The sequence below is a fragment of the Erythrolamprus reginae genome, chromosome 2 (assembly GCF_031021105.1).
Source record: "Erythrolamprus reginae isolate rEryReg1 chromosome 2, rEryReg1.hap1, whole genome shotgun sequence".
NCBI lineage: Eukaryota > Metazoa > Chordata > Lepidosauria > Squamata > Dipsadidae > Erythrolamprus > Erythrolamprus reginae.
In genome coordinates this window covers 294,669,448-294,689,959 of record NC_091951.1, presented here as the reverse complement: position 1 = coordinate 294,689,959, position 20,512 = coordinate 294,669,448, and the positions used below count along the sequence as shown (strand labels likewise).

Below are 20,512 nucleotides of genomic sequence, written 5' to 3'. Positions count from 1 at the left end.
ATTAATCTTTTCCAGCAAGAAGAAACTGACTTTCTTGCAATGGAAGCAGTGCAGTAGAGGAAAGCATCTGAATCACTGGTGCAATAAACTGGTAAATGGGTATACAGTGATCCCTTGATTTTCGCGATCTCAATCTTCGCGAAACGCTATATCACGATTTTTCCACCCGATGACGTCACTCCTTTCCTTTCTCATCTTTCTTTCTCTCTCTCTTTCTCTATCTTGCTTCTTCCTTTCTCACACTCTCTTCCTCCCTCTCCCATCTCTTTCTTTCCTTCTCTCTCTTTCTCTATCTCTCCCCCTCTTGCTCTCGAGCGGCAAGCGAGCAGCCGGGCGGGCGGGTGAATGGGCAAGCGGCAAGCGAGCGGCTGGGTGGGCGGGTGACGGGCAAGTGGCAAGCGGCAAGCGAGCAGCCGGGCGGGCGGGTGAACGGGCAAGCGGCAAGTGGCAAGCAAGCGGCCGGGCGGGTGGGTGATGGGCAAGCGGCAAGCGATCTTGGGGTTTCCCCTTTGCCTGGGCGGCGGGAAGATCCAGGGAAGGTTCCTTCGGCCGCCCAGCAGCTGATCTGCTCCGCAGCGCGGCAGCAGCGAGGAGCCGAAGATGGGGTTTCCCCTTTGCCTGGGTTCTAAAACCCGTTGCCACCAGTTCGTGCATGGGCCCATTGTTTCTGTGCATGTGCAGAAATGTCCCAGGTAGGTGGGCAGAGCCTCCCATCACTAGCGCTAATGGTTCCTGGAAACAGGCCGAACCGGGAACAAACCACCACTGGTAGATACCTAACAAGTAGCCATACAAAACTGGAATGGAGGTAACGTTTCATGCTATAACTATGTAATGTTAAAATATACCATTTATTTTGGGTTAAAAAATGCAACAACGTACAAAGTTGCTTATTAAATTTCACACTGCCAAAGCAGAAGCAACTATTTTATTCTTTATTTATTTTAATTCTTAATAGTTATCAAAATGTGATTCACTTTTTAAAGTTTACTATCTAAAGATGAAAGGGACTTTTGCTCCATTTTATCCTTTGTTTCTTTTTAAAGAATAGTTTTTGAAATAGAGACATTTTTGTGTACTTTCAGTGGAGAACAATATGTTTTTGTAGTGATGAATGTTGGATGGTCTAAAAACCTTCACTTTAACAGCTTTCCTGGTGATAATTTTGATAATCCTAAAGTGACCCAAGCCTCAGATGTGCTCAGAATAGAAGTGATGATGTGAAGAAGAAGGCTTCTCCAAGCTAGCGGAGTATACTCAGAAAAAGAACAGAAACAGTAGTAATAGCAAAGAAGAGCAAGAACAGGGCCCTCCAGTGATCAACAGTGGACATCTTTATGGAAAAGGAGGTTTAGGAAATGATGAGTTAGGCCAAAGTTGCCTTTCCCTGTAAGACAAAAGGTCAAAAATTGTTTTCTGTCATTTTAGAGTGCAAGACATGGAATCTAAATCACAATAAGAGAGATTCCAAATGTAATGCCAGGGGAAAAAAATAACCATAAAAGCAAGGGTTAGACAGCCATCTGTCAAGAATGCCTTCTGAGCAGCTGTTGGAGTTTTGACCTAAAGGACCTTTCCAATTCTATAAAAATACATTTAGCCTAGACACAATTTAGACATGGTCCAATGCGGATTTTTCAGTGAACATGATGTTTGCATTTTCAGATTAATTAAATACTTGATGCATGATTGGTTTATTATCGTTGAAAATATTTCTTAGGTTTCTTTAAAAGAAATTTATTTTATTGAAGGATGCCCAAGTTTAGAGATGACAAGAACATTTAAACCACCAACTAACATCTTCACATATTCAAGTTACTGTTCTGTAATAATTTTTACCAATTCCATTTTCAATTGCCATTTCATATAACTATTTTAAGTTACCCTAATTTTTAATGGAAAACCATTAAATCTTCTGTAATAGAATACAGATTAACATACACTCACATTCAGTTCTGGAAGATGTTGTTATTAGAAATCCTTTTAAAATATTTCCCCTACTTATTTTATTTTACTTATTTATTTGTTTTATCAAGTATGTATTGGTGGTATAAAAAGATATAATAATATTTATATACATGATACTAGCAAAAGAGAAACATATGGACAGGGGATGAAAGGCACTCTGGTGCACTTATGCATGCCCCTTACTGACCTCTTAGGAATCGGGAGAGGTCAACAGTGGATAGTCTAAGGTTATCCTTCCTGTGGCCAGTTATCCAAAATAACTGGCCACAGGAAGACATCACTAGAGACAAACTATTTGCATGCAAGCTGAAATCACCCCAAGTGAGTAACAAAATATGTGGAGAGATGCATATTAGTTTACCGTGAATAGCAAGTGTACACACACTTACCAGCTAATGTAAGTGACTACTGCTTGTTTTTATATGGTCACATAAAGTCATAGAAAAGCTCTTCAAGGGTTGTTTTTTAGCACAGTAACAACATATTTTGAATCAATTAAGAAAACCTGAGATGCTAAAGTAGAGAGTTAATAATGACCTGCCAAGCAGTTAATTTCCATTCAAGCAATTCTAGAAGTGCTTTAGGCAGTGGTATATCAAATGGTGGTGGTAATATCTACATCAGCTGCAGACCCAAAGGGGACAATGGTAGGAATCACATTGTTGGTGCCTGTGCCTTCAAGGTAGTTTTTAATCCTGGCAACCACTCTCTGAAATTTCCCTTGGCAGCATTTTTTAGAAGTAGCTTGCCAGGTCCTTCTGTCTAGAACTAAGAAAAACAACTTATTTAAGATCATCCAACTGGCCGTGTAACAAAAACTGTGAACTTCCTTCTTCTAGTCTGAGGCCTTAACCATTTATAGCAAACAGTCTCTTAGTACTGAACTGGTGTGGATATTTAAAAATGGTTCTCTCTGGATATAAAATGTTCTGGCTTTAGGAGACATCCATCCTTTTCACAGCCCATATTTTATTTCACATTACTGAAAAAGAATTCCTCCTAGTTATGATTTGTTTTTAAACAAATCTCTGAAAGTTATTAGAAACTGGCCAAGATGCAATCCCACATAGTATATGAGATTTTGAAGATGAAACAAATAATTTGTATAATGTGATACAGATAAATTTCAAATGTGCCAAATATATTTTATACATATTTTATATTCTTTTCTGTCTGGCTCTTTCTATGCTATAATTTTAAAAATAAATGGTTGAACTACCATGGTTAAAATATATTTTTATAACTTTGAGGAATGTACAACATTGTTGCTTATTTTTTTCCAAAACAGGCAGTTAGCTTCTTTTATAAACACAGGAGAAGGATGCCAATATTCCAAATGAATTAGTAACTACTATGCCTGTTTACTGCTCCACCACATGGTACATACCAGCTGAAAGGGAGCAACAGTGACAGAGGGCTATTGCTTCATGCTCAAGTTGCTAAGCTTCATGAATTCCTGTAATTGGCATTCTCCAATACAGAATATTGGCCTATATTGGTCCAGTGAGACTCTTTTTAAGTTCTTATACCCTAGATAAATATGTAAATTGAGTTGGTAACAGCTGAAGCTATCAGCTAGTGTATTCTGATCAGCAGTACTGCTAAAGCACTACAAGTGAAGGCATATAAATGCATTCTGACTAGCGTACCAAATGTGTAAGTTGATGGCGAGAGCTTGATTTTTCACAGTCTATAGAACAACTGCCAATTGTTCCTATTTTACAATTTTGAGGAAATGTTCTTCTTGTGCAGAATGAAACAACCTGGTAGTCTGCAGATTTTTTTGGGATCTCTATGTCCTTCAATCTCAGACAACATTGCTAATGTGAAGGAACTGTAAAAACTTTCATTAAAAACATCTGGAAGGCCAAAAGTTGTCTGCTTCTGGATCATAAAATTATTGCTATTTTTCCCCTAAGATTTCTAGCCTGAGTCTGTAATGCAATCTTTCATTCAAAGGAATAGCTTGATGCATTAAGTTTTTGATGGCCTTTTTTTCCCCAGCTACTTAAAACAACCTGGCCCCACTTTCAAAACAAAACTCTTCTAATATGGTCCAGGAAGCATCCACCAGTTATCTTGATCCTACCAATTAGTACTAGAAATAAGTTATTTCTATTTTGGTCAGCCCACCTGAAGTTCTCCAGATGTGCTGGACTGCAATTCCCATCCCCATCCCCAGCTGAAAATGATGGAAGATATAATCTAAGCCACCTGGAAAATGTCAGGTTGGGGAAGATTATCATAAATCAATGGTTTAGCTCTGTAGGAATAATTTCCCAGCATATAAATTTATGTATCTTACAGTGAATGGGCATGATGCACTATCATGCTACTATGAAGAGTTAAGAGTCCCAATTTTCCATTGTAACATGCAGAGTATTTCTTATACCACAAATACCAATAACTTTCTTCAAAGACTACAATGTGAAGAACTTGATATACTAACACAAAATATATATATATATAGTGGCAATGTCAATCTAATGCATAGATCAGGTTTGAATCTGAAGGTAAGACTGAAAACTTAATCAGGGATTAGTGATGGTCCCAAATTCACAGGAACTTTAAGACTTTATAATGTCTGTAATGTGTACTAGTTTTGTTTTGAATTAGAAACAAATCTAATTGAACATTGTGTAACACAATTCCACCATGGACAGAATGGACTGGTGCAATTTTCGTTCTAAGGCCACCATGTTCTCAAAGTATACACCACAGAATTCTTAAGTTTATGAAAAAAACGTTGTTCTATATGTGTATACTGAACTGAATCCACTGGAGAAGGGCAGCCTATAAATGTAAATAATAAATAAATAAACTTATGTAAGCACAAACAATGCCATGGGGCTTGTGCACAGCTTGAGAAACTGGGCAAAGTCATTTTTGCAGAGTTTTGTTGTTTTTTTAAAGGAAGCAAACAGCCTTTCAGTGGCCAGAACCTGCATCCTCTTGCTTCATAAAGAAACTAATTGCCACCCCACTTTTCATGTGAAAAACAAATGCAATAAAGCAGTGTTTCCCAACCTTGGCAACTTGAAGATATTTGGACTTTAACTCCCAGAATTCCCCAGCCAGCGAATGCTGGCTGGGGAATTCTGGGAGTTGAAGTCCAGATATCTTCAAGTTGCCAAGGTTGGGAAACACTGCAATATTAAGTAAAGGAAGACCAAGAGTGAGACACCAAGTAAACTGCCATTTTTGTATTCTTTTATTGGACAGTTGAAGAGAACTTAGGGCAGCAATTTGGAGAAATTGAACACAGGCAACTATGCCACTGGAGAGCATGTGAGCAGCTTGAGGTGGAAATAAACATAAAACCTCATCCAAATTTTGCTAAGATGCCAGACATCACCCAAAGAAAACATGAATGAAGCCAATCCCCACAATCCTGCTTGAATATACAGTGGTACCTCTACTTAAGAACGCCTCTACTTAAGAATTTTTCTAGATAAGAACCGGGTGTTCAAGATTTTTTTGCCTCTACTTAGGAAAGAACCATTTTCTACTTAAGAACCTGAGTCCAGAAAAAATTTCCCAGGAAATTTGAGAACAGCACGAAGACCCAGCCAGTTTCTTGCCATTCCCCCTTTAATCCCAGCCATTTTGGGCTTTTCTTGGCTGCCACAGGAGCCTTTGGGTGGCACTTAAGGTGGCTTTGGCAGCCCAGAGCCAGGTGAATGGGAGGCACGGGCTCCTCCTTGCAGCCTCAGAGTCCCTCTTTTTTTTTTTAAGACTTAAAGTTTTGGATTTTTTTTATTCCCCTTACCTCGCCTTCTTCCTTCAGCAGTGACTGTCCTCCTCCTCTTCTTCCTCCTCCTCCCACCCAAATTCCGAGCTTTTATTTCTTTCCTAATGGTTTTGCATGCATTATTTTCTTTTACATTGATTCCTATGGGAAAAATTGCTTCTACTTAAGAACATTTCTACTTAAGAACCTGGTCACGGAATGAATTAAGTTCTTAAGTAAAGGTACCACTGTATACTAAAACCAAGGCACTTATTGAACAATACTAACCTAGCAGCAACGTAGAGGGTTCTGTCCATTATCATGAGCAACTGGATGTCAAGTCTGTGCCTTTGTGGAGTGTTGTGTCCTGGTTTGTGACCCACGAACACTGGATACTGTTTAGTATCTATTGAAAAGCAGAGAAGATTGAAAGAAAAGAAATAAAAAAATAAGGACAGTGAGAGACAGATCTCTAGATGCTATAATTAACATGGTTCTGATTACAGTTAAATTGCACACAACAATCTCATTGATCACAATATGCTGATTTGTAAGAAAAGATGCTGTTATATTCATCGTCAGCATCAATCATCATCATGATTTTTCCCCTTCAGGATGATTTAATCCTTTCATCTTTTCAGGTGGAGTTGGCAGAGAGATGGGGATGGGGGGTTCGAAATTCCTGAATGGAAAAGAGTTTTTATTGTCCAGATGCCTTCCCGATGCCTATGCAGAGTTTTCAGCGGGTATTTTCTCTTTGCCCCCTGCCTAGGATTGAACTTTCAACTTTCCAAGTGGGATGCAAGTGTCTAGTCTACTGTTCTGCTCCTTTCCTTTAGAACAGTGATTTTCAACCTTTTTTGAACTGCGGCACATTTTTTACATTTACAAAATCCTGGGGCAAACCACCAACCAAAATGACACAAAATGACATCCTAAGACACTCTCCTCTCTTTTTCCATCCCTGTCTCCTCCCCACCCTTGTGTGTGTGTGTGTGTGTGTGTGTGTACACACTCTTGAACCATTTCCAAAAACAGGTGAGGGCTGGGTTTTTTTCTCATTCTTTGGGTGCTTTTTATCATATGCTTTAAATCAAGAGTCACTTCTCTCTCTCTCTTTTGTTTCTCTCTCTTTCCTCTCATTCTCTGTCTCAATCATTTTCTCATTTCTCTTTTTTTCTCCCCTTTTTGCTCATTTCTCTCTCTCCCTCCCTTCCTCTCCTTTTCTCTCTCTTGCTTTCTTTCTTTCTCTCTCTTGCCTTCTTTCTCTCTCTCTTGCTTTCTCTCTCTTTCTCTTTTCTTTCTCTCTTGCTTTCTCTCTCCCCCTCACTCTTTCTCTCTCTTGCTTTCTTTCTCTCTCTTTCTCTCTCTTTCTCACTCTCACAGCAAAAGGTTGTGAGACCGGAACCTGAGCTTCCTTCTTCGCGGCACACCTGACCATGTCTCGCGGCACACTAGTGTGCCACGGCACACTGGTTGAAAAACACTGCTTTAGAACATGTGCCCTTCAGAAATGCTACATACATCTCCCATCATCCTTGACAATTACCTATAGTTCACAGGAGTGGTGATATTTGTAGTTCAACATATCTACTCTGCTTATGTTAAAATACTTTCTTTTGGGGATTTCAACATTTAACATTTAGGTTTCTTGTCATTCTTTGCAGCAATCTAAATAGTTAGAATTGAGTTTTGTGAAGTTGATCTGTCAGGATAAAATGTGTCCTGGAACCTATCAATTTGTCCCATAGCCACAGTCAGTGTTCCCTCTAATTTTTTTTTTGGGTGGGCGGAAAAGTATAGTGTCTGAGCGGCAGTCCCTTCGGGACTGGGCGGCACAGAAATAATAAATAAATAAATAAATAAACAAACAAACAAACAAACAAACAAATAAAAAACCCATCCTGTTTTGCCTCAGAGAATTTCAAAATAAAATACTGTACTGTGTGTCTATAACAGTGAGCTCATAATAGGGCAACTCTATCAATATCAAAATGCCACTTAAATAGTTGAGCTAGTTTCAAACTAGATTTTGATTTTCTTTCTCTCTTCCTTACTCCCATTCTTTTTCTTTCTCTTTTCCTTCCTCTCTTTTTTCTATCTGTTTCTCTCTCTTCCTCTCTTCCTCTCTCTCTCCTTCCCTCTCACTCTTTCCATCTCGGCTTCTGGGCAGGTTTGGAAAACTCTGAGTTCATGATGATTTTTAAGTGAGCGATTGCTCACTGCTCAGCTTAGAGGGAACTATGGCCACAGTGTCTTGTGATTAGAAAAAAATGGACAGGACTAAAGGCTACTTACAAGGATATCACACTAATCATATTTCTGGGAAGGATGAGATTCATCCAATGAACTTTTCAATAATTTCAGTTTTGTACTAGTGAAGAGAATTTAGTTTTATTTCCTTTGCAGACTGTCTTGTAAGAATTTCATTGAAAGTAAATTAAATTCTGTTTTACTTTATTATGTTACAAAATGTCTCAAGTGCCCTCAAATCGAGGCAAACCTTGTAAACCTTTAGAAGCAATAGATACTCTGTCCAATTCAATAGGCTTATGTTCACCTACTTCTCACATCGTAAGTACACTATGACTAAAAATAGAACAAATGACTGTTGACTGAATTGTTAATAAACCAAAATGCAAAGAGATAAATAAATAGTAATAGAAGTAAAAGGCTGATAAAATAAAGAACTAAGGAAAATGCCTTGCAGTTCAGTACCTTATTGCTCAATGAAAAGAATCCTCAAACCCAGAAACCATGTAAAAACATACTAATCATTACCACCCACTAAAACACTAGGCTCAGTTTTCCACCATTCTTAGCCGCGAACAAGTAAAATGGTGTGCAAGTTTTGTTTAGGTTCAATGCAGGAAACACTTATGTGCCTATTCTCCATCCACTCACAAAATCCTAGGCCCCTTCCAATATTTCTACTTCTCTCTCTCCTTCATCTCACTCCTCTTCCTCTCTCCTCTTTCTCTGTGTAGCTGTAGCTGAAGAATAATTTATCAAATCTGATTTAATGGATTTATTTCTTGTCCTTCTGCCTTAACACTGAAGTACGGAATCAATACAGCAGGAAATTGAAATCAACGTTACTAGGATGCATTTCTGTCTTTTATAACAAAGCGAAAAAGTTTAGGATTTGATTTGGTGTAATGCTGGTTAAAGTTCATTGAAATGCTGGTTAAAATTCAATGAAATGTTTATGTTTGGAATTTGAATAAAATGTGGATGCAGGTACTTTGAGAGCATTGATTTCCTCAATTTAAAATACAAGAACTCGGATTTCCATGGGGATTGTCTTTGTCAAATGAGATGAGTTTGTGCCCTACTCTCAAATCAAATTCAGTGGCCCCTGTTAAGGCTTGCACCAAATACATTTTTCTGGAGAACACTTCAATCTTTACACTCCCAAAAAAGCTCAGGGCAATATCAATTTATATTCATTTTAGTTGGTCTACAGTATAGGTGCCCAACCTTTTGGCTTGCCTAGGCCACACTGAGTGAAGAGGAATTGTCTTGAGCAGCATAGAAAATATATAATGTAATTACCGTAATCCATATAAATCACACAATAATGTTAAAAGTTTATGATCTTGTAGGGCTACATTACTGGCTGTCCAGACCCACTTGTCACCAGTCAGCCAATCACACCTGGTCTGCTGAGTGATTAAAGGTCAATTAAAGATTGTTTCTTCAAAAAGAGGTTTATATGTGCCTAACCCTGATGAAACAGAATCGTTTGATATCTCTGTTACCTAACTGCAACTTCTCCTGCATGTTTATCTAATTTTGTTTATCTATAGTTAGTACATCCCCATTACTGTTGTGGTTCGCACTGGCCCAGCTCCTGCCCCAAGGACTGTGGATGTAGGGGAGACATCCACATGCTGCAGGCCTGTTTTGCTCCCGGTGGAATCTGATGATGAAGGCTCCTCTGACCAAGAAGACATGAGTGACAGGGAGGAGGAGAGTGTGGCAGACAGCTCAGAAGGAGATCAATTATCTAGCTCCTCCTTGGATTCAGAACAAGAGTTAATGATACAGCCACGCATGCGGAGAGCGATGCATAGGCAACAAAAACTGAGAGATTATTATCAAAGAAAATGAGGCCACCTGTGGTTGGGTGGGGCTGTGGTCATTAGTGAGGCTGCTATAAATAGCAGCCTGTGGGTTTGGCCATTGTGGAGGATTATCTGATCGTTGTGTTTCGTGACCGCTTTACTGACTTTGACCTTTTGTGTGCTGATTTCCCCCGCTTTGAAACTAAACCAGAGCAAAGTGTGTTTCACTTTGTGAAAGAAGAAGGACTGTGAATTACCTTACAGCTGCAAGCTAAGTATCACAGAACTGATAAAGGACTTGTACAAATTACCAGTTTGTTTGGAGAAGAGTGCTCTTTGCTATACCAAAAGAGGGCTTAGGTTAAGTGAATTTTCATTATAAAGAACATTGTTTTGAATTTTCAAACGTGTGTGTGTCTGAAATTTGTACCTGTGAATTTTTGGGAGGAGTCTACCAGAGAGCCCGACAGAACACATTACATACTATGAACTATGAAATAGTTAGAAACTCTTCAGTGCATGGGGGGGGGGAGGTGTTTGTCATTCTTAATTAATTAATTAATTAATTAATTAAATTATTAATTCATTTATTTATTAATTCAATTCATTAATTCAATTCATTAATTCATTTATTTAAAGAGGACACATTCAATTTGTACCACTTGTGACAGTGAAGTTTTACATTAAGTCTTTTCAAAGCTTTGCAAATGCTCTCTCTCTCTCTCTCTCTCTCTTGGATGCATCTGCATTCCAATGGGGAACAGAGTAGGATACTAACTTTCCTCTTCCAGGCAAGCTGCCACTTTTATATTGACTCAAATGAAAACTGTTTTGCTTTCTTTAGTTCTGTTTTACATTAGAATTGCAAAGGCTAAAGAAGTGGTAAATTTATTGCTACCTATGTGCTAAGTAAATAGCTAGATAGCAAGTTAAATGAATAATCTTTCAATTCTGAACATTATGTTCAGAAATGTGCTGTTTTGGATCAATAGCAAAGTTTAATTCTTCTTGTTTCAGTGCTTTTGTTTTGCCCATCTCATTTTGGTTATGAAAGAAATATTGCTTAATACTTTTCAAGAAAAAGATGTGACTGTAAAGTTTAACATGAAAATCACATGAGTCTGGAGGAGAACAGGATTTAGAGACAGAAATGATAACTAAGGCAGTAGTGGTATTCAGGCGGTTCTATCTGGATGGTGTGCACCAGTAATGCTGAGTGCAAGTGGTCCTGCCCACCTGCCTGGATGTAAGGACTTAATGTTTTTGATGCTGTGCACATGCACAGAATGCTTTGCACATGGGTGGACGAAGTGCATGCTCTGATTTGCAAACCGGTAGGGAAGGTGAGTGAATACCACACCTGAACTAAGATTTCTTCTATATTCATAGACTGGCCCAGGACACAGTAGTTTCGTGAATTGTTTTGCATAAATAAATAATGGTAGGGAATATGAAAAAAAATATACTGTAGATGCCTGGAGAAGATGCACAGAAAGGATGTTTTTACCCTGTAGTCCTTAATCTTGGTTAGCAATAAACTGACCCAATATTGGGAAAGGAAGGAGAAAAAAATATTTCAGCCTTTCATACTTACAGTTGCCATGCGAAATACTGATTGGCTCAGGATCTTCTGGGAAATCGGCCCCAGCAAAGTGTAGCAGTGTGAAATATAGCAGCAAGGCTTCTGACCTCATAGTAGTTCAACTGGGAAACTAATCCTTCACTTCACCCTGTGAAAGACAAATAAGATAATGAAAGCCTTTATGATCAACTGCTACATGAACACTATAAACCAATCAACATCAATTACTTTAACATTGATAACTTTCAGTAGCATTTATAGCAATAGCAATAATAGAATATATGGCAGGTGGGGCATGTTTTTGGGGATTGCAATGTGTGTTAGGACTGATCTTTAGGCGTCATGTGAATTTCATTGTATGGATATACAGTGTATATACATACAATGACAATAAAGTATGTATGTATGTATGTATGTATGTATTCATCCATCCATCCATCCATCCATCCATCCATCCATCCATCAATTTATTAATAGTACTTAGACTAATACAGTGTTCCCTCGATTTTCGTGGGGGATGTGTTCCGAGACTGCCCACGAAAGTCGAATTTCGGTGAAGTAGAGATGCAGAAGCAAATACACTATTTTTGGCTATGAACAGTATCACAAGTCTTCCCGTAACACTTTAAACCCCTAAATTGCAATTTCCCATTCCCTTAGCAACCATTTAGATTATTACTCACCATGTTTATTTATTAAAGTTTATTTTAAAAAATATTTATTAAAGGCGGATGAAAATTTGGCGATGACTTATGACATCATCGGGCGGGAAAAACGGTGATATAGGGAAAAAACGTGAAGTATTTTTTCATTAATATTTTTGAAAAACCGTGGTACAGACTTTTCATGAAGTTCAAACCCGCGAAAATCGAGGGAACACTGTATACCACTCAAAAGTGCTTTAGAACCATCTTTAAGCAGTTCACAGAGTCAAGATATTGGCCCCAACTATCTGGTTCTCATTTTACTAACCTGGGAAAGATGGAGGGCTGAGCCAACCTTGAGTCAGTGAGACTCGAGATGCCAAATTGCTGGTAGTTGGTAGTCAGTAGAATTAGCCTGCAATACTTCATTATAAGTCCTGCGCCACTATAGCTCTGAGGCAAGCCATATTGGCCGGGACATTCTGAGAGTTGAGGTACTCATATATTAAAGTTGCCAAAACCAATGAGTAATACGGGGGACCCTCCCCTGCCTTTTGGTTATACACAATAAAATGTTACATACAGGTATATTCATTTTAAAAGAAAAAGAATGGTCAGTCAATGTTCTGCCGGCGTGTTTCAACTGCCCGTAATTACAGGGTAATTAGTCCAGGAAGACACACACCACACAATAAAAGGAAAACCCAAAAGTTTTTATAAACAGAAAAACAGAAACAGCTCCCTTTTAAATGTGAAAGGGATTTTCTGGTACACACAAGGCACAGGTTAAATGCAATCCAATTGCTCACCCAATAACTGGGAAATTGAGTCCAATTTTAAAGTCCAGAGAGTCCACACACAATCTTGAACAGCACAAAAACCACAATCTTGATGAAACAATGAATCAGATAAACTGCAGCTTGCTAAAACACCAAGCTGCACTTTTATCTGTAGCACTAATTACAGCAGCCCCACCCAACCACAGGTGGCCTCATTTTCTCTTGTAATAATCCTTCAGTTGTTGTCTCCTATGCATCACTCTATGCATGTGTGGATGTGTCATTAATTCTTGTTCAGAATCCAGGGATGATACAGATGATTGATCTCCTCTTGGGCTGTCTACCAAATTCGCCTCTTCCCTGTCACTCACACTTCCTTGGTCAGAGGAGGCTTTATCGGCAGATTCCATCGGGAGCAAAACAGGCCTGCGGCATGTGGATGTTTCCCCCACATCCACCTGCACATTCCTTGGGGCAGGAGCTGGGCCAGAGCTAACCACAACAGTCAATAAGCTATTAACACAGAGCAGCAATGGCATCTTCTTTGCCCCTAGAAGCTGCTATCAGCTACCAGAAACAGTTTTCTAACCCCCGTGGCTGTTTTGCTAGCCATAAGAAAAGGATAGCCCTGTGAAGGTTAGCTCCCATAGTTAGTTTCAAAAGCTAAGTTAGACCTTGTTATTGAATTATGTAATGTATTAATTATAAATAATTTTCTTAACGAAAAAATATAAGAACTTGGTTACACAAATTCTCATATGTAAAGTGAAACAAATAGAAAAGTTTATGGGAATGCGGAACCCATAGGATAAATCAATATAGGATGTTTTTTAATTCTATCCTGTTTTGTGTTCATTGTTTTACAAAGTTTCAAAATTTTCATTTATACAAAGGAAATGAAAGCGTTGTAACGAAGACTGTTGCTCTATGCCAAAGATAGCTAACAGAATAGAGAAAAGATCCTACCTCTGTGCTGCTTATTCTCTGGTTTTTGTTTTCTATCATATCTATATTAATTTTAATTGCTTATGTTCCTTTTTATCGATTTTTAAGATGCCCAGAATCACTTCAACAGTGAATTGAACAGCACAATAATTTAATAAATAAACTGCCAGTGTGTCCTTTTGAAACTCCATCTAATATTATACTTTTTCTTATATCAAAACATGCATTAATAAGTTCTGCTTCATTTCAAAATGAAATTTCACAGCCAATACTGGCTAATTTGTCCAATATAAACAGATTAATTCTGTGATTTGACTGATATGCCTTTAAATTAAAACACCTAATGTAGTCAAGAAAGAGAGCTGAGTATTACTCAATATACTATGAAGAATCTTAAATTATGCAAATGAAATTATGTTACCTTAATTGCTTGTATTTAACTGTATACATAATTTTAAAATTATTAATCTAGGAACACATGTCAAAGAGACATGTCAAAGGGAATTACATTTCTAGAGTCATTTATGTTCACATCAGAGGGAGGCAGCTGCATGAACTATCATAAGTAATCAATTTAAACAACTTAAATATACACACAAGAGTCACCTATTTTTTGCATGTGATTAAAATAAAATTTCTTTATATTTAGGACTACAAAATCTGAGCTGCAAAAATCTAGATAACCACAGCAAAAAGCTATATCCTTCTGGATTTTCTTTGCTGTCAGCTAGAAGCGGTCTTGATTTCTGCATCCCAAATTTGTAACCCTATGCAAATCAGGACTAACTCATAAGCAAGTTTTCAGTTTTGATATTATGATTCATGCATTTTCAACTTTCCCAACCTAATGTCCCAAACTGATTAAACTCACGTCTAAAAGTTTCAGGTTACAGAAGAAATATGTCTATCAATGTGAGTAGAAAGTCATCTTTAATATATGGTTACATATATTACACACATACACCCGCACGCACTATGAGCAGTTGCATAAATAGTGCCCTCCAAATCTCTGTTTAAACATTCTAAGAAGGAAAGATCAGACCTTTGAATGTGGCTGTAATCCAAAACAGACTTTACACTGTTTATTTAAGTATGTGAAAAATACTGCCAGTGGTAATTTTGCCCCACTAAAGTTAGATTATGCTTGATTTCTCACTACCTCTCATGTACAGTGTGCATTCATTCATTTACCAGACTATTTCACTTCCATTACAAAAATAGAAGAAGAGATAATAAAAGTGTTTATACTCATAGGAGTGTACAAGGTAGATGGATTCTATAGAATGAGTGACCTGTTAAATAGTATAACAATTGATCTGGTCCACCTGTTTTTGCTATAGGCACAGGGTCCATTGTATTTATTTGAAATCATTATGTCCTAAGAAATAATAAATTTATTTTTAAGAAATAAAAGCAACACTATTTACTATTGTTTAAACTTTTTAGGTCTGACCTCACAAACACATTTTAGCATAGCATTATTTTTTAAAATAACGCCTGTCTTTGGACAATTATAATGCTGTTCTAGGAATCAAATGGGAAAAAGGATGCTTATCCAAGGAAAATGAGCAAGTCTATTATATTTTCATTATAAATATTTTCACTCAGAAGATTAATCTATTAATGAATATCAATTCCCATTAACAGGAAATGTAAGGAATCACCACAGAGAAAGAGAACCCTTTTATGTTGAGTCTGTCATTCCATGAGCTACGTAACTATATGGTTAGGAGAATTTGAAGGTAGAATTTAATCTTTAAGTCTTACAAAATAAAGTAGAGCAAGCAGGCAGAACATGACTTCTATAATTCTTTTGAATCCATTAATAGCAGTTTGACTCTGAGACACATTATGAGGGAGAATGAGGGCTTAACAATGGAACTGTTGGAAGCATTCCAAATCATTGACCAAGAACGATAGCAATTTATTGAGGGAATTACAGTATTTTCTGAGCAGCCTTAAATTTTAGGCCTATTTTCTGACTTGATCTTTTGTTTTTCTTGGCTTCTCCTCCTACATCAAAACCTGATCCCATACAATTTTGATCTTAGGAAGTTATCCTGCTTATCAGATAGTCAAAGTCCTAAACTTCTTTACATACATTATTCCAAGCATTTAGTTAGGTTGGTAAAAAATAACAAATTAGGGAAATGATGCCGAGCAGATCTTTATATTTCTGTAACCCTTAAAATGGCTCACCCTTTCTTTAGCTTTTTCTTTTGTTATATCAAATTTTATTCCACTCTATTCAATTTTCAGAGAATTCTAATTTATTTCCAGTCTGGTTGCACAGGGGAGGGGGGGAGGAGATACAGTGGTACCTCTACCTACAAACACCTCTACTTACAAACTTTTCTAGATAAGAACCGGGTGTTCTCTTCTCAAGAACCATTTCCCACTTACACACCCAAGCCTCCAAAACTGTAACTGGAAAAGGCAGGGAGAAGCCTCTGTGGGGCCTCTCTAGGAATCTCCTGGGGGGAAACAGGGCCAGAAAAGGCAGGGAGACGCCTCTGTGGGCCTCTCTAGGAATATCCTGGGAGGAAACAGGGCCTCTACCCTCCCTGTGGTTTCCCCAATCGCATGCATTATTTGCTTTTACATTGATTCCTTGGTTGATATTAATAATAATAATAATAATAATAATAATAATAATAATAATTATTATTATTATTATTATTATTATTATTATTATTATTATTATTATTTATCGTAAGCTACTCAAAACCCACCTCTGCCGCCAGGCATGGGGGAATTAAGACTTCTTCTCCCCCTAGGCTGATACAACTGTATGTATGGTATGTTTGTACGTATGCTGGTTTTATACATTAAGGGGTTTTAAGTTAGTTTTTAGTATTGGATTTTTACTGTATATTGTCCATGTATATTGTTCATGACTGTTGTTAGCCGCCCCGAGTTTTCGGAGAGGGGCGGCATATAAATCCAATAAATTGAATTGAATTGAATTATTGGATCCATAGACTCGGGGCAGCTAGCAACAATGATATGTGACAATCCAATAATAAAACAACTAAAAACCCTTATTATAAAACCAAACATAAACACAGACATACCATGCATAACTTGTAATGGCCTAGGGGGAAGGAATATATCAACTCCCCCATGCCTGGTGGTATAAATGAGTCTGAGTAGTTTACAAAAGACAGGGAGGGTGAGGGCAATTCTAATCTCCGGGGGGAGTTGGTTCCAGAGGGCCGGGGCCGCCACAGAGAAGGCTCTTCCCCTGGGGCCCGCCAAACGACATTGTTTAGTCGACGGGACCCGGAGAAGGCCAACTTTGTGGGATATTCCTATTGTCTATTAACCAAGTTTTTGGTCTCAAAAGCAGTCACTAAACAAAGGCCACCTGTGTTGTTATTATGTCACCCTTATTTACTTTCAATTTTTATATGTACATCTCCCTTTCCTTTTATTAGTATTTATGCTTAAAATATCTGTGTTTGAAGCTATCCATTCAAGACAGACAAATGCAAAGAAACAAGAACTTTTGAGGAGATTGTTATGATTAGCTGAAAGCCTGTCAAATCCATTTCCCAACTCAATTTATACCTAGCAAGAGTCTCTTTCTCCGGTTTTCTCTCCCCTGGGATGAGATCTATCTTTTACAATTCTCTTGTTTTCTGCCCTGAATTCCCAGGGCTTGCTAGACATTTTACACAACATATATCAAACACCATTTCTAAAAATATATTTTAACTTGGTGGTGCACTGGTTAGAATGCAGTATTGCAGGATAACTCTGCACACAATGCCAGGAGTTTGATCCTGACTGGCTCAAGATTGACCGCCTTCCATCCTTCAGAGATCGGTAAAATGAGGACCCAGATTGTTGGGGATAATATGTTGACTTTGTAAACTGCTTTGAGAATGCTGTAAAGCACGTGGCTACTGCTATTGCTAAAACTGTACTTCCTGATGAACTTTGGTTTAAAATTATGAATTTGAAAATAAAATCAGTAGTCCATAGAGAGCTGCAAGAATCTATTTCGATTCTCCATATGTCTCTCTTCTTATTATTTTCACAAATGCATAGCTGACATGGTTACAGTCTATGAATGCTAAATCAACTTAGTCAGCAATTGATTGGTTACTTTTCTGAGTTTGGCGACATTAGAACATGCATATATAGAATATGCATATACATAAATATACTCAACCCTTCCTGTCAATTCTTTTGGAAATAGCTAGTGGAAATTTCCAGTTCTTATAAGCACAAGGGTTTTCTACAAAAAGATTAACAAGACATTTTGTTATTATTCTAAAAGCCAGCACTATAAAATCCAGAGGATAAGTGCTGACGGTTTTGGACAAGCTATTTGGTTTTTTAGTGCATTGCTTAAATATATTGTGTTTTGGAAAATCAAGACAATTTGATGCTTTTACTACAAGTCCATCATTGTGACTCTCTCATTTTTAAGATTATTTTAAATGCTTAAACAAAAAAACCACTAGTGACAGAAATAATACAAATGCATAGGGAACTAACAGATGTTTGACAGAGAGACAGAGAGAGGGGGGAGGGAGGGAGGGAAGTAACATTAGATTTTGAAGAAGATGAGTAAGTATTTTATTGAGATTTACACATTTTTATTTTTAAGAATTTTTTTTTAAAAAAATCCTCATCATAGTTGAACCTATGAAAAAACTTGTTTTCAATTAATTGTTCTCCTAAGCAAATCACTGGCAAAAAACTCAGCTAAGGTCAAACAGTGATTTTTCAAGTGTTATTAAATAATTACTTTGCAAATATGTACAGATAGGTTGTACGAATATGTATGCCATTGGTGGGTTGCTCCCAGTTTTGACCTGTTCTTAGAATAGGTAGCACTAGCGGTGGGAGGCTACGGGATGCTTTTTCACATGTGCAGAAACATTGTGCATGCACACCTGTGGTAAAATATTTTACAATTCACCACTGGTGCATGCACATTTAAACCTTTTAATATGCATTTATTTACAAAACATGTAGTGTTTTCAATAAACCTTATTTCTGAATCAATATACATAGACTTTTGGGGAAAGATAGCAGTCCTAAAAGGATATTGTCTTATAATAGCCCCCTTGGGATTTATTTTGTGCCTAAACATGTATGTTTAGGATGGCATTTTCTATTTTTTAAACAATTGGGATGAATCTTCTTTTAGTAGTTTCCAAAACTAGCCCCCACCACACATTGGTTTTGGACACCTAGCATAAATCAAAAAGCTAAAACAAACACCATATTCACCAATATTTGTAAATAAATAAAATAAACATGAACTGCAGGTTCTAATCTATATCTCCTCTTGAAATGAACAAAATGTAGACATATCTTCATAAGAGGTGTAAATAAAGATTCACTTTTTATCACAATTATTATCAATTGCTAGGTTATCTTCTTTTACTGTTAGTATCCAAGCAGTAGTGTTAAGTGTGCATGGTAAATTAAATGTTTTTCATGAAAAAAGAACTTGTTTGTTTCCTGAAGAATTTCCCTGGACGTAGTGAAGTTCTAATGTAGGGGTGGGGAACAATTTTATGAAGTCCACAAGTCTTTTATGATTTGTGGACTCCAACTGCCAGAATTTCTGAGCCAATTATGCTAGTTCAGGAATTCTGAGAGTTGAAGTCCACTAGTCATAAAAGAGTCATTGTTCCTCACCCTTGTTCTAAATGCTTTGAGAAAGTATCACTTGCTGTAGTCTAAACTATTCTAGATTTAACATTTCAAAACATAGGTCATTTTCTTCTTTAAGTAATTTCATTAGAGAGGTTGGGAAGGAAGATTGTTAAAAAAAACATACCGTATCCATCTTTTGGAGATAGATCATAAACAATGATATCCTTTTGGATAAATTTGAAGTTCAGTAATAATATTTGCAAAATGAATATTTAGACAGGGATGACTTCCATGATGTTCCTTTGCATCGCGAGATAGAATGGTATATAGTAGATTCCAAAAGCCTAATCAGATAGTAAGTTGTTAAGTGAGTTTTGCTCCCATTTGCGACCTATCTTGCCACAGTTATTAAGTGAATCTGCATTCATTAAATTAGTAACATAGTTGTTAAGTGACTTGGCTTCCCCGTTGGTCATAAGCTTATAAGACGTGATCACAGGACCTCCAGAAATTTTAACTGCCTCAATAAATATGAGCCAGTTGCCAAGAATTCAAATTTTGAACTCATGATCATGCTGCAGTGTGAAAAATGGTCATGCCACTTTTTTCAATATTGCTGTAACTTTGAACGGTCACTAAATGAATGGTTGTAAGTTGAGGGCTACTTGCAATGGCTTCTTAGCATAATTCTGGCCTGATTTGTTTAAATATTGCCAGTGAGTTTAGATACTGACCGTGCTCAGCATTGTCATTTCTAATTTATTGATAAGAAACATTACAGCTTTATTTGAAAATTGGATCTTATTAGTAGTGTTTACAGAGCTGGTTTCATACTTTTGCTGAATAAGAACATGCATTTATATATTGAAAAATGTTCCATTAAATAATGTTTTAGCCTCTGAATAATCCATAATTTTTCTTTAGATCTACATGCTGACCTTCCCTGTTTGGTTTGTTTATTTAGCATGCTACATAAATTTAGTCAATGAGGTTTGTAAAACATGATTTAAGACTTAACACATATGATATGGGCCAGTTGACACAGCCTTTCATCCTTCTGAGGTTGGTAAAATGAGGACCCAGATTGTTGGGAGCAATATGCTCAGAGAGTGCTGTAAAACACTATGGAGCGGTATATAAGTCGAAGTGCTAAGAACACTGACAATGAAATCACTTAA

The 20,512-nt window shown here is 37.3% G+C and overlaps 1 protein-coding gene across 7 annotated transcripts in view; it reads right to left on the bottom strand.

Moving 5' to 3' along the window:
- The window catches only part of SEMA6A (semaphorin 6A), a 212,168-nt gene that overhangs the window by 86,160 nt on the left and 105,496 nt on the right, over positions 1 to 20,512 (bottom strand). For all 7 annotated transcript variants that reach the window (XM_070742905.1, XM_070742901.1, XM_070742907.1 and 4 more), the window contains exons 2-3: positions 11,360 to 11,495; positions 5,987 to 6,104 (exon numbers count right to left, since the gene is read on the bottom strand). In XM_070742905.1, coding sequence (XP_070599006.1) covers positions 5,987 to 6,104; positions 11,360 to 11,459 — 218 coding nt within the window. In that variant the 5' untranslated portion in view covers positions 11,460 to 11,495. The remainder of the gene's footprint in view (positions 1 to 5,986; positions 6,105 to 11,359; positions 11,496 to 20,512) is intronic.